General features: G+C 33.2%; 1 protein-coding gene across 1 annotated transcript; it reads right to left on the minus strand.

The window, feature by feature from the left end:
- Positions 1 to 7911: 7911 nt before the first annotated feature.
- LOC132638918 (NAC domain-containing protein 7-like) lies at positions 7912 to 12707 on the minus strand. The gene is made up of 4 exons (XM_060355603.1): positions 12335 to 12707; positions 10298 to 10480; positions 9498 to 9769; positions 7912 to 8912 (listed from the first exon to the last, which is right to left on the minus strand). Exons 2-4 carry the CDS (start codon positions 10455 to 10457, stop codon positions 8307 to 8309), a joined length of 1038 nt encoding a protein of 345 aa, XP_060211586.1. The 5' UTR covers positions 10458 to 10480; positions 12335 to 12707; the 3' UTR covers positions 7912 to 8306.
- Positions 12708 to 14665: the final 1958 nt, after the last annotated feature.

Raw genomic sequence — 14665 nt, forward strand, 5'->3', positions numbered from 1 at the left:
TAAATCAATTTCAGTTTTAGCAATTAGTTCCTTACTAACAGATATATAGAAAACATATAAGAATAGTGATCATAAGGCTCAAGTCTGAATTTATCAATACACGAAAGTACAAAAGACCCCAAAGACATCAAGGGCACCTAAAACTGAAATTAATACTACACTTGGAAACAACCCACCGTCTAGGGATAGAAGGACATTTAAAAAAAAAAAATTGGTGCTGCAGATTGGTCAGCAATTCACTCCGAAACTCCAACTCCCTAGAATCCTCCCCATGGTCTTCTATTTCTTACGTTCGAATCTACACATAAGAGTGTATCAAGCGTAGCATGAGTTAAAAAAAAAAAAAAAAAAAAAAAAATCCAGTATCATAGACCTTAGAAAACTTAACGTTGATCTGTATTACTCATAGATCTCAACAACTGATAAGATCAAGACCGAGTACAGAATAGTGTTATCCGAATAAGAGGAAAAACATGAGAATCAACATGTAAGGATGTTATGCACAAATTCAGCTCAACACTTAGAATCGAGTTCCATAGAATTCACAGATTCAACATATATAGATGATATGCATAGTGGCGGATTCAGGATTTTGATTATGGCGATTGAAAAATAAAAATGCAATGCATGAGATTTGAACTTGGAACCTCTAGGTGAATTTTGAACCCTCTAAACCACTGAATCAACATCTTTTTCTTGTATTCAGGGCGTTCAAAATCTATATATGTACATAAAATATAAAAAAATGCCTTACATGATGGTGTAATTTTTTGCCGAGAATGTTCGGTTGAGCACCGTCCCGGGCCCTAGATCCGCCCCTAGGTATTTATAGATCTAACCCAACAACATATAGATTGCAGATAATCAGCATATATAGATGCTAAACACAGATCCAATCCATTAGCATGTAAAATGCACGAAATCAACATATATAGATGATATGCATAGAATCAACCCAGTCAATCTCAGACCAGTGCCTCAACATTCTGCGTACACCTGGACCAGATGGGGGTTGCTCGACCCAACGATCCATGGGGGACAACCGTGTTGTCCATAAGCAGCACGAACAATCTCCACGTGTTGTAAGAACTATATCAACATACATATCAAACACTCATCACAGACGGTCTCCGCGTGCTTATCTCATATCATTTTTCATATTTAATTATAATCACAAATCAAGCATGTCAATGTCAATAAAGTATGACTTTTAGCTAAACATGTTAACCTGCATTCTCGTAGCTCTAACAGACCTAACATGGCATCAATATTCATACACGTCTCATTTAGCATGTCATTTCTCATAATGTAACAATTAATCAAGCAATTAAGACACATAAGTCACATAAACCCGATATGTCACCTGGTGCCCGCATAAGTGGTCGTTACCATACGTACACGGTACCCCCTTACCCTCAATGTATTTCATGTTGCTTAATTAGGAAAACATTTTCCTATTAGAAGTCAATTCTCAACTTACCTCGATCAAAGTGAATTTTTAAGTCGTTCGAAAGCTCTACCGCGTTCAAATTCACCAAACGAGATCAATATATGAAAAAAAAAATACTTTACGATGTTAAACAAAACAAGTCTAGTGATTCCCATATTACAATATAAAAATCCGATTAAAAAGTCAATTAAAAAAGTCAAAACCGAGCCTCAGGGTCAAAATAAAAATTTATTTCAAAATTGGGTTACCCATTCCTTACAGAATGCATATCTGAAATTTCTACCCAAAACGACTTTGATCGACGTTCAAATTACTCAAAATCATCCTCTTAATTTTAGGACGAAAATTTTTAAATTCCATCTTTGATTTCATATTCAAATGCTAAATTCAAGGTTATATACATGAAATAATCGTAGATTCAAAATATAATCACTTAACCCGAGCTTGTAGTAAAAATCTTGGTTAAAATAACTTAAATTCAAACTCCCCAAATCCAAAAATAATTGAAATTCCCGTAATTCGGCTTTTTAAATAATGTCTAGATTTCCTTCTTCGCTATCGTGAAGAGTAACTGATACCCAACATATTTTCCTTTTCGCTATTGCGAAGAACAACCTCTGCACCGGAAAAATCAGAAATAATATTTTGTGCCAAAATGGTCATAACTCTCTCATGCTATCTCAGAATTTAACGATTCTTGTTGCTATAGTTCTGAAATCATGATTCGGATTTAATGGTTCAATCAAACCACAATTAGTAACTCATTTGCTTCGTGTGGTACCGTTTACGGTTAAAATGACGTCTAAACATCAAATATGATCTCAACACGATCAAAATCCATTTAAAACAATCAGAATCTAACCAAAACTTGTAGACAAGTACAAAATCATCAAACGAACCTATTGGAACTTTTAGATCATGAATCCAGACTCCTTTAATCAAATATTTGAACGTGGTCAACTCTTATTTTCAAAGTCACTAGTTTTCAAATTACGCATCCGAATAGCTTTCGAGCCCCTCGGGACCCGTCCAAACTATCCAACTAGGTCCAAAAACATCAAACCTCTAGGAACTTACAAACCTAGATTCTGAGCCCCTTAACTCCAAATGTTGACTTTCGTAAATTCATACTTTATTGAAGAGCCAGGTCAATCAACTTCTATTTAGACTTCTATTGATTATTAATTCAACTCTAAGGACTCTTAGCAGCAAACTAGTATAAAAAGGGCCCATAGAGAGGCAGGAGATGCAGGAACGGCCAGCCGAATCGACCAACAAATGATAGCCCAGATAGATGGGCTCATTCGACTAATTATTAGTGATCCCTGGGCCTAACACGGATATCCTTAGAATAGGGGATTGGTTGATCGGAAAGCTCAGGAAAGAGTAGGACATTTCATACAAATTTTTCTGATCCACTAGTTGATGGTCCTCTCCTTAGAATCAAGTGGCTTTCGGCTCCTCTTAAATCCTATTTTTTCATCGACAGGTAGGGTGAATTGTAAGGTTCCGTATTTCGGTTGTAAAGGAGAAGAAGAGGGAGAATGGGCGCAGCGCCAATAACAGCCCACGTTTATGACTCCGAAACCTCTAGGTTTTGGTTTTCTTCGCCGTAGTGCATCCGGTTCCTCGAAACCCATGTTGCCTGTTCCCGCAAGTCATATATCACATGCTGAAACTACGAAAAACATGCACAAAAACTATGAACTTCTTTTCAAATTTTTGAGATAAAAGGGGATCCTAATACTCAAAACGACCGGTGGATCGTTACATTAAGATAACCAACAGTGCTTATTGGGAAATAACTATTATTATTTTTTACATTTTTTAAAGAAGATCGATGGATGTCCACCGGTTAATCTCATGTGAAAATGCATCAAACTATGAACTTTTTTTCAAATTTTTAAAGGAAAACGACGAAAGTCTGTAGGTTAATTTCCAACAAAAAATGAAGTCTTTTATTCATGTCGATGAATGTTTTTTTTACAGTATTCGATTTCAGGTCTAGTTTTAGAAATCTATCATGAACTTGCATTATTCCATTACAATGCCGGCTTTAAAGATTATCGCTGAAATTCTATTGTGTGTCGTTGTCCGAGCTTTTGCTGATTCTAGTTGACTGATTAGGACGATCCAAACACACCGGAACAAGCCCGACCATCGTCTATATGGTGGGATGCGTGTATATCAAACGCGGAAACTAGAGAGCATAGGTTAGAGGCGCGTGTCTTAACTGTAATTTAATATATATATATATATATATATGGTTTTAAACATAACATGTGGATGTCAGCGTTAAACAAACATACTAGGAAAAAAATGTAAGACACGTAAATAGACACGCAGGGAATAAATATTAATGCAATATATAATGGAAGAAAAGTTCTTTGGCATTTCAATTTAGTGAGTGGAAAGAAGAGGATAATAGCAGTCACATGGGAGTTCCTCCTTTTATGATGTTAACTTCATTCACACTCCAAAACATTACTTGGAAACCTCAATCATAATTCCCAGGTGCTCATCACATCTTCATGCCATGCGTATACCTATTTTTGTTTTTGACTTATGTGACCCCTTTTCAAACTCATTGACTTTGAAAATATATTTTTTGTCCTATAGGATATCATTCTGTTAACAAAAATTTTCCTGTACTCCTTGCTTTCTAAAGTTCCAAAGATTATGGTCAATGAGTAAGGAAAACATAGTAAATGAGTATGTTTCTGGAGAAAAAGAAATTCCCTTTTCTTGAAAAAGACCATTATCTCTAGCAGATTAATGCCATATCCAAATAACTTGGACACTATATATGTTTTCACTGTATTTATAAAAAAATATTGTAACAATCGACTCTCTTAGTTTCATTTATTCTTGTGGTTACTTTCAAGTTCTTCAGCAACTTTGCAGAATTACTGTATGAGAAGCTAGATATGTTTCTGTAAGTATTATTCCCCTTATTTATCTCTTTCATCTTCTTCCATGGATTCTTCAGAGCATGTTTTTACATGCATTAGAAGTAAGCAAGTAGCACTTAATTTGGTTCAAATTTTGTAATTATCTTAAGAAATTCATTGAATATGTACAAATTAATTGATATAGAACTCAATAACTTAAAAAGATTTTAGAATCAGCAAGTTTCAAATTCTGGCTCCGTCTTTGAGGGGCCTGGTTACTCTTTAAGACCCTGAATGTGTATAGATACTATTACGTTTGAACTTATTTCAAAGAACTCAAAATCTAATCAACGACCTACTCCTATTAATTTGAATTCTGTGTTTATCTTTGTCACTTAATCTGCTCGTGTTCCAAAGACTTGCATGCAACTGAAATTGCTTACTTAGCCCAAGCTTTAAGCTTAAGTATATAGAATTTAACATGCAATATATTTAGAAACAGCAATTAGTATTAGTATCATTTTGCAGACATTTACGTTCTTATCTTGCTAGTAGAGGAAGATTCAAGCTTTAAACTTCATGATTTCGAGTTTGAAATTTCGCCACGCACTAGTCATTTGATTTATTGAGTTTATAATCAATTATACTGATTTAGTGAATCTTTAACGCCTATACAAGATTTGAGTCAAAACTGGTACTGGGTTTGGATGAACGGTCATAAGTAACGGTACTCTACATCTGCCTTTGATTGACAGAACCCCACACACCCTAAGTGGTCTAGGGGTATATAAGTACTCTGACTAGGGTTAGATTGCTTCTTAGGGTTTTTTTTCTTTTCTATGAAGAATGAAAAAGTTTTTACGCAAAGCTATTTCAACCAGCAATGGGACAAGTCTTAACTCCAAAGGAACGTAATAGTAGTATACTTTTGTCAGGAATAGCAATTTTGTTACATAAGAAATCTATATTTTCTTTAGGAAATGTTTTGTCCATAATGGGTTGTCACAAATCCATTGCTTATTTTATTACTAGCTATTATTAGCGTACTATAGTAGTATTAATTACTTAGTTTAACATCATGCCTACGGGTTCCTCCCTTGTTACTCCTAAGGGCACTTTCTCTCGTAATGATAAATATTAGTTACATGTACTTATAATATTTAGTTTCCAACCAAAAACAAATAGAAACTCTTTCTTATCTGATTCCTCACTTTTTTTTTCTTTAAGCCTCTGTATCTAAAATTTATTGACTCGATTAATTTGAATTCACTTCAGATAAGACCATTGAAGGACGATTAATTATAACTCTTCATTATTTTGACTTCTCATGCATGTATTTTTTTTTTTTGTTGCTTTAATCATTTGTATCAAGATTTTACTGGACCGACTAATCTGAATTCGCATTAGGTAGGCCCACTAAAGGTTTTTCATTTACAAGGATTGGACTTGAAACCTCTCGTTAAAGATTTAAAGGTGAAAGGACCTTGATCATCCTACCACAACTCTCGATGATTCTTAAATTCATGCTCATAATTGTCCAGCAATTAATTAGTCCTTTCCAATAATGCAAGTATTTTTGGACTAGAGTTTAAATGTTCACTCTTCGTCCCTGATTTATAACGATCTATCTTTATTTTAGCAGCGGCCTCTTGCAGTAGCTTTTATCAGGACGGATACTCGGTCTAAATAAGAATTTAACTTGTATACACACGAAGTTAGGAATTTTGTTAGGATGTTTAAATTATTAAATATATATGTACGTATAAGAAATACTCCCTAGCTCCGTCCCAATTCACAGGTCTTCTTTTGAATTTTGAGAGTCAAACGGATTTTTTCTTTGATCGCGATCTTTTCATATGCCTTTTAAATATACTACGGACTTATAGTACTTTTTAGTGTTTTGGGTTAAAATTGTCCCTTATCTATGGGAGTAGGCTCATTTTGGTCCCTCAAATATTACCCTGAGCATATTTAATCCCTTATCTATGGGAGTAGGTTCATTTTGGTCCCTCAAATATACCGCTAAGCATATTTAATCCCTTCACTATACTAAAGTGGGGCACTTTTGGTTCCCCTAATAGAACAGTTTAAAAAGTAATGGTGCTAAACCCACGTGTCACTTACGTGACTTGTAAGAGGCCTAAACCCATTGGACAAAAATACTAAACTCATTCGCCTTTCTCCCCAACTTCATATGAAGAAACACTTCACCGGAAAAAGCCCTAGCCTCTCTGTAGAAAGCTTCAATTGGCTGGAAGAAGAAGAAGTTGATTCTTTAAAACAGGCAGAAACTTTATCTAATATATTGAAATTTGCATATGCTTTTGGAAAAAATTAGAGTGTCTCCACCAATTAAGATAATTTATAACAGCTGTTAAAAAGAATTTTGATTTTTTTTAATATTTAACAAAAAAAACTTTATATTCACATGCTTCCAAAATAAGTGGAATGGTTCTGTGTGTGCTGCCAGATTACCGTTTAAGAGTTGGTTACCAGCCATATGATCCAACTATTATGAGTTGCTTTGCTAATATCTTATATGAGTTGCATTTTTTAGAGAAATGCCATTACTTTGCTTTGCATTTTGTCCGATGGGTTTAGCCTTTTACGAGTCACGTGAGTGTCACATGGGTTTAGTATCGTTACTTTTTAAAAGGGTTCTATTAGGGGAACCAAAAGTGCCCCACTTTAGCATAGTTAAGGGATTAAATATGCTTAGCGCTATATTTGAGGGACCAAAATGAACCTACTCCCATAGATAAGGGATCAAATATACTCAGGGTAATATTTGAGGGACCAAAATGAACCTACTCCCATAGATAAGGGACAATTTTAACCTAAAACTCGTACTTTTTACGTAGTTTCCAAATAAGTAAATTTTTATTTCAAAAAACTTTAAAGATTTCAAATCCCAAAATTAAAAAGTTTGATTCTCGAAATGCGAACGATGCCACGTAAATTGAGAAAGAGAGGGTAACATTTAGCCTATATAACTGATCTGATGGCATACATAATTATGCCCCTGTACACTAGTGACATACCTGAATATACAAGTGGATTAATCGTCCAAGAAGAGGAGTTCCTCTTATTCTATAAAATTTTCTAAAAGATTCTTGAATATTATTTTAAAAAAATCGGATTGTTCAGTATTCCATCAATTAATAACCCAAGGTTTGAGACATTTATTAACTGAAAAACAAATCCACCGGCGCAAATGTAAAAGATTCCACATCTACCATTTTCGAACCACTTTTTCCATTAGAGTAAAAGCTTCTTATACCATTTTCGAACCAAATCCACCGGGGCAAATTTAAAAGATTTCACATCTACCATTTTCGAACCACTTTTTCCATTAGAGTAAAAGCTTTCTTATACATGGCTCTGCTATACACTTACACAAATTATATGAGATATTTTTTTACATTATCACGTAGCTTGAATGATAATTACAGTAACAAGTCACACCAAATAAAATCGATAACTTAAAAAAAAAAAAAAAGACATACAATCTGCTATAATTACTGGTTAAATAATGCTGACAATGTAATAAATATTACAATCTTAGTATATAAATTGAAAAGGAGAGTAGATATTATTATTACCTGAATATGATTTAATAACAATTTAAACAGCCGGAAATAGTCGGCTGGTTATACTACATAAACAAAGCAATGGCTATGACCATAACAAAGATATTTAGCCATATGCTTTACACAATGTCAATGCATGCTACCAATTATAACTCCATGCAGCACCATATATAATAGACCTATAGCTTCATCACTATGATCAGTTAATCATCATTTTAAGTTAATACAATTAGAAATAATGTCGTACAATTTCTATACATTTTATAATGTACAAATATATCTTCAGATATTTTTCAATCAATAAGGATGCTGTACTTAATTCCTCCTATGATATTGTTGAGCAGTAACTTATTATTTGGTGGATTTAATTTCAGTTCACTTCCACAGATCAATTTGAGAACTTGAAGATGCTGTAGAGTTATTTTCCGGGGCCATTTCTTGCTTGTTCATATTCCCATCATCGCCCGTAGCCTGAAATGTGGTTGTCGCATTTGATGAGTAGTTATTATTTTCATCTTCTTGGCTAAGTTGAGAAGCTACAAATTTATCGAGTACTCGCCAATCGGTCAGTTGATCTGCAACTTGCTCATTATTTGCAAACGTAGGAGGGATACGTTCTTGTGTGAGCATTGATGATTGATTAACATTAATGCCAAATACTGGCATTGAGCTGCAACTTATTGTACCAGGAGGTGCTGCTACAAGTTTAGAATTAGTTTCTAAAAGAGGAAGTTGATGAAGAAATTGGTGGTGATTTTGATGATGAGGTGGGATTTGGTAGTGCAAATTATCGAGTTCCTTCTTGCAATTAGGGTAATTATTAGGATAGTGGTTAATGTAATTTGGCTTGGGGGAGTCCATGTCTTGCATGAATGATAGTTGATCATCATACCAAATTGGTGAACCATGCTCACTAGTATCCATCCTCATGCCAGCTGCTATTTTCTTCTTGAACACTCTACATATAACCCATCCTTCTTCCTGTCTTGGTATAATATAATATTAATGAGTGAATCTTTGTATACTTTTAATAACACAAGAGATAGGATGATTAATTAATTAATTAACACCTATATATAATGAAAAAAGCAATAAATTCAGCAAATTAATTAGTTCCCTACAACATTAATTTGATGAAGAAGTTGTTTCGCAAAAATCTAGGCATTTGGACAAAACTTAGTTGAGGTTGAAAAAGAAGTGTACAATTTAAAATGAAAGTTGAAATTTCTTTTATAAAACTTTCAAGTTGTGTTTAGACATGAGCTTCACCTAGAAAAAAAGAATTGAAGATTTGTAGGCAGAAATCATTATTTTACTTGAAATTCTCCTCAAATCAGTATTCAATATTTCAAAATGAAAGTTCAGTATTTGCGAATAATGATGGCTAACTTAGTGGTTGCAAATATTGATTTAAGTATTTGCATATACTAAGATATTACTCATGGACAAAAAGGGAAAAAAGATGAACTCTCCTACATCATTTATTCAGTAATTTCGAATTCTTAGGTTCCATTAATTGGAAAATATTTGTGCTCAACCATAGTGAAACAAGAAAATATAACTTGCCTGAGGAGCACCATTTGGATCAGACTCAAGTCGGTATTCATGCATAATAAAATCAGATTTTTGTCCATTTGGAGCCCTCCCTTTATAATACACCAATGTCTTCCTCATCCCAATCAAGTCATGCTTAGAATATATAGCCTTGTCCCTTCCTGTTGCTTTCCAGAATCCTGCTGCTGTTGCTCTATTTGTTCTTGTTCCTGTTGGATATTTCTTGTCTTTGTGGCTGAAAAAGTACCAATCACTCTGTTCTTCTGTCCCCATTCTGCATAACTCTATTCACAATTTCATCCTCATGAGGTTGAATTTTGGTCATGATTATCAAACATGCATACGCTTAATAACTTCTATACAAGACAGTTAATGAAGAATAACACTATCAGGTCTACTAAAAGATAATGACAGGTGATAGTTCATAAGAAGTGAAATTATATACTCCATTCTTTTCAATTTATGTCACATTATTTCCTTATTACTCCGCTCCTCAGTTTATGTGACACTTTCTTCATTTGCAAACTATTTTTGCACTTCCTATTTTACTCTTAATAAGAATTTTTTATAGTCATACAAATGTTATGACATGTTTAATATCACAAGTTTCAAAAATCTTTATTTCTTTGATAAACTACGTGCCTATTCAAACTATGTCACACAAATTAGAAAGGAGAGAGTAGTAATATGGCAATAAGACAAATGACCTGCCACAAGAGATTAAAATATGTTGATAGTGCAAATATTTTTTGGACTGTTAGCATATATAAGTTAAGTCCATCAGGGACATTACTTGACGGGTAAATAAGTACCTTGAAGATCCCATGGCTCAATTTTGTAGAGATCGATGTCTTTAATAACATCAAGGTCAATCCTTCTGGAGGTGATTTTCTTCCTAAGGTAATAATCCACAAGTTCTTCATCAGTTGGGTGAAACCGGAAACCTGGAGGAACATGTGAGAAGGAATTCATGATCTCTCACTCAAATGTGTAACCTGCATATTCATGAAACGCATCAGCATTTCAGTTAGATCAAAGCTCGGAGATGAGACAAAAGTGTAAACAGTAAATCTATCACTATATACTTATTACCAAGATTATACTAATAAATTTTCAATAGGGGGTGCAATTGACCAGTTTCTAAACTTTTAATCAGTGTTCTTAAGTTCGATCAATTGCTTAAGCTGTTAGAGCGATCGTACTTTATTTACTTAATTATCTTATTAACAAGTACTATAAATCAAGATGCTACACATCTGATCAACACGGGCGAACTACATGAAACACCAATAGGCTTGATCAATCAATTATGCATGTAAAAATTCAGTTAATTTTATTTGCATATATCTATATTCCGAATAAATGATGTGGGACTCGTTTTCTTGTATATCATGAGATGCAATGAATAAAGGATGACTCCATTTCTTGTTGAACTTGAATATTCCTCAATTAAAAAATTAGCCAAATAAATTCGATTAATTCCAGCAATTGTAATAACAAGTGAAAATTAATATCCAAATGAAGAGAACAAGAAGTTAATGATGAGCAAAATTTTTGAGAAAGCCGCAAAAACACCAAAGGAAAAAAATAAAACGAAGACCTACATAGTAATTCGAAATGCAATATAAAACTCCTACAAATTTGACACAAGTGTGTGGATCTAAATAGATTTTTTGAAAAAAATGGAGAAATCCCTTTTGATAATTAAAATTGAGCTCACTCTTGCCTTAAACGATAAGCATAATCTAATTGATGCTTCTACTTTTGTGGAATGATACAAGATCTCCAGTCATGAAGTTATAGGTTGCAGTTTGCCACTTTATATAGGCATTTCGAATCACGTGCTGATTTAGTTTACCGTAATATTCTTCAACTATTTGTTTGGTTAATTAACTTAACAGGTTATGGAAAAGAATAACAAAATAAAATTCATTGTTAAGATGGTACTATAAAGTTGAGATTGTGCAATTCCTAAAGGAAAATAGCACGATCAATATTATTTTTTACCAAAAGATAACAACAAAATAAGATCCTCAGTGATCCATTTAACTATTTGTTTGGTTAATTTAGAAAACAGGTTATGAAAAAGAATAAAATAAAAAATAAACCCCGAACGAGTGACCTGGATTTCCAGATTTACAAGTAATAATTTGAAGAACAAAAAAAAAAATAAAAAAAAATACACACATTTCCTGTTTCCTAGAGGACATATAAATTAGCTAGAACTTATGAGTTCATTAACAGAGGTAACTACTCGTTCCTGAGAAAGATTTTTTGTTAAAATTAAAAAACCGATAATTAAGACTCTTAAGACAAACAATTAAGCGCGCGCGCACACAACAACAACACAACTAAGACTTATGATGGGTAAGAATATTGACGTGAGTTAACCACAAAATAGGCGTGGATTCAATTCCTATATCCCCTTCGTTCCAGTCCCGGTAGGTTTAAAAAATGAAATGAAACAAGAAGACATTAACCCACAACATAAAAGAGAAAGAGAGAGAGAGAGACTTTTTTGGAAACAAATTTCACTAGAAATATCATCGTATGTAATATGATGCATTAGTATTTATAATCCAAGATGGATGTAACCTTTGGGTTATGGGATCATCTAGATTCGGAATTTATAGCACAGAGTATACACTTATAAATAGAAACCTACTAAAAACTCAATAAATATTAGATCTGAATCGATAATTATAACAATATAATCAATTAGTACTAATAAGTTTTATAAGTTGAATTTATTAAATTTAAATTCTGAATTTACCTCCGATTATAATACTATATGTTTTAAAGAAAAAGAAAGCAAGGCAAGGAGCAAGACCTTCTCAAATGAAACAAACCTTAATTTTCAAATGCACAGATCTGAGGAGAGTCAATATTGGGCAGCACAGAATCAAAGTGGCAAGTGAAGAGGAATTTGAATTTGTAGCCTAAGTCAGCGATCTTCCAAGAAGAAGAAAAGGGTCAACTGCGGTACCAAGAAACTTAGAAAAAGACAAAAGAGGAGAGACAACAAAAAGACAAACACTGGAAAATCGAACTTTTTAATATCCTCGGGATTTGGAATCCTTATAACTCCCACAAGAACAATCTGGGATTTCGAGTTTGGCTGTCTTTTGGACCAAATCCCGAGGAAAGAATAAACAGTAGGAAATGAGACAAATGAACTCAAGAAAAAAAAAGGGGGCAGAGAGAATGGAAGAAGGATGAAGAAATAGGGTTATATATACTATAAAGCCACCCCCACCAAACAAATAAACCCTAATGATGAAGGATCTCTGTTTAGTAACTAGCTAGCTACACTTTTAATTTATTTTATTTATTTGATCATATGCTTTCATTGTCTCTTTCTTTTACCATCATATAATATATATTAATATTAGCTAAATTGCTGGGAAAGCTTTAGGGCGCGATAAAAGGTGGCGCAAAATTGGTAAATAGAGAGAGACAGAAGCATCGTGTGGGCAACTGCCACCTCCACTCACCAGCCATTGATTGTGACTCTCTTCTTAATTCTCTACTTATAAGTCTGTTTTTGTTTTTAGTTAAAGCATATAGACATGACTGATAAAGAGAATGTTTTCTTTTAATAATTAGGTCTAAGTCTTTTGGATGTTACATAAGAAAAAAGATGAAAATGAAAGGAGGGTAACGGGGCGTCAAAAACAGTAACGGCGTAGACGAATCAGCTTATATATTAGATTGAATATAACGGGTCTCCATTAAAAAGGATAGCAGATAAAATAAATGAGTTTAAGTTCTTTCAGGTCATCCAAAGATTATATTACATAATTTATTTTTAATATGATATTTGTAATCTTAAATAATATAGGGTACCTGCTACAACAGGTAAATGTGATATGATGATATAAAAGTTTAATTTCTTACACGGATAATGTGTACAACTTAAACTCTTTACACAACCATTTCACTTAAAATTAAGATAAATTTCTATGATATATAATAATTAGTGGATTAAGCTATATACGCTGGTAATATTAAAATGTTTACACTAATATAATTTAACATGTGATAATTTGTTATCATTTTTATCAGGTTACGAATTAGTAATATTTTTCATAGAATTCCATATTTTCCGGATGTCCATTAATAGCACTTAATATAACTAATTCAATATAGTTGGTTAGACTACACTATCAATGTAGAAAAAAAAGGTTTTACATTCTCAGTTTATATAACTGAAATCCAAAATGAATATGCAATAAATAATTTAAGCATCTTGTTGTTATTTGGTGACGTAATGGAACAGTGTCCTTGAAGGAATTTAAGGATCTTGGACCGTTGCTCGTCTAAAAGAGGTAAAACAATTGCTCAAACAGTGGCCAACAATATGCTTTGTCCTAGTCCCTACCTTTTCTTTCCCATTACTGAAATTTTAGCTACTTGGAACCAACAAGCTACCGATTCATTCACTGATCTCTATTATTTCATGGATATAGGGCTTCAATTCACTGCACTATATATCTTTTTTCAACTTTTGTGTCCATCGTACAATAGTATGTGATATTTTTCTTATCTTCACTAATTAATCTGACCAATGTTTGTAAAGAAATATATGAGTATGTGTTGTGTCCCAACATGATTGAAGAGTAGTGTCCGTGACCAATACGTTTCCTGCACCACTACCCACTTTCATCATTATACAGCGTTTATATGTTGCCTACTAATAATTCTAGACTTATTTTTTGTTGCTACCTAGCTACATATTTTCGTGCAACCTTGTCAAATGGGAGATCTAAGACGAATAATTTTCAGTCGCTTCGCCCTCTTAGCTGCATATCAATGCTCACCATGGTAGTTTAAAAACAATGAACTACCATGGTGAGCATTGATATGCAGCAGGAAAGTCAACCTAACTTCACTGAATTTTAATTATTGATGTCATCATTTTATATAAGTAATAGAGTATTTAATTTAGAAAATAATCTGTTTTTAAAAAAAAAATAGAAAATAATCCAGATTTACCTTACAGGACAAAAAATATACTCTAATTTTCTAATTAAAAAACAGTTTTCCATGGCTATTCCCGAAATCTTTTCGTGCGGAATTGATTTTCTGACGAGTCGTCCCCTCGATACAAGAAATGTAGAACATTAATTTTTTAGATAAATAACTCTCCGATGTCTATTGACATGTTTTCAATAGATAAA

The sequence above is a fragment of the Lycium barbarum genome, chromosome 1 (genome assembly GCF_019175385.1).
Source record: "Lycium barbarum isolate Lr01 chromosome 1, ASM1917538v2, whole genome shotgun sequence".
Taxonomy (NCBI): domain Eukaryota; kingdom Viridiplantae; phylum Streptophyta; class Magnoliopsida; order Solanales; family Solanaceae; genus Lycium; species Lycium barbarum.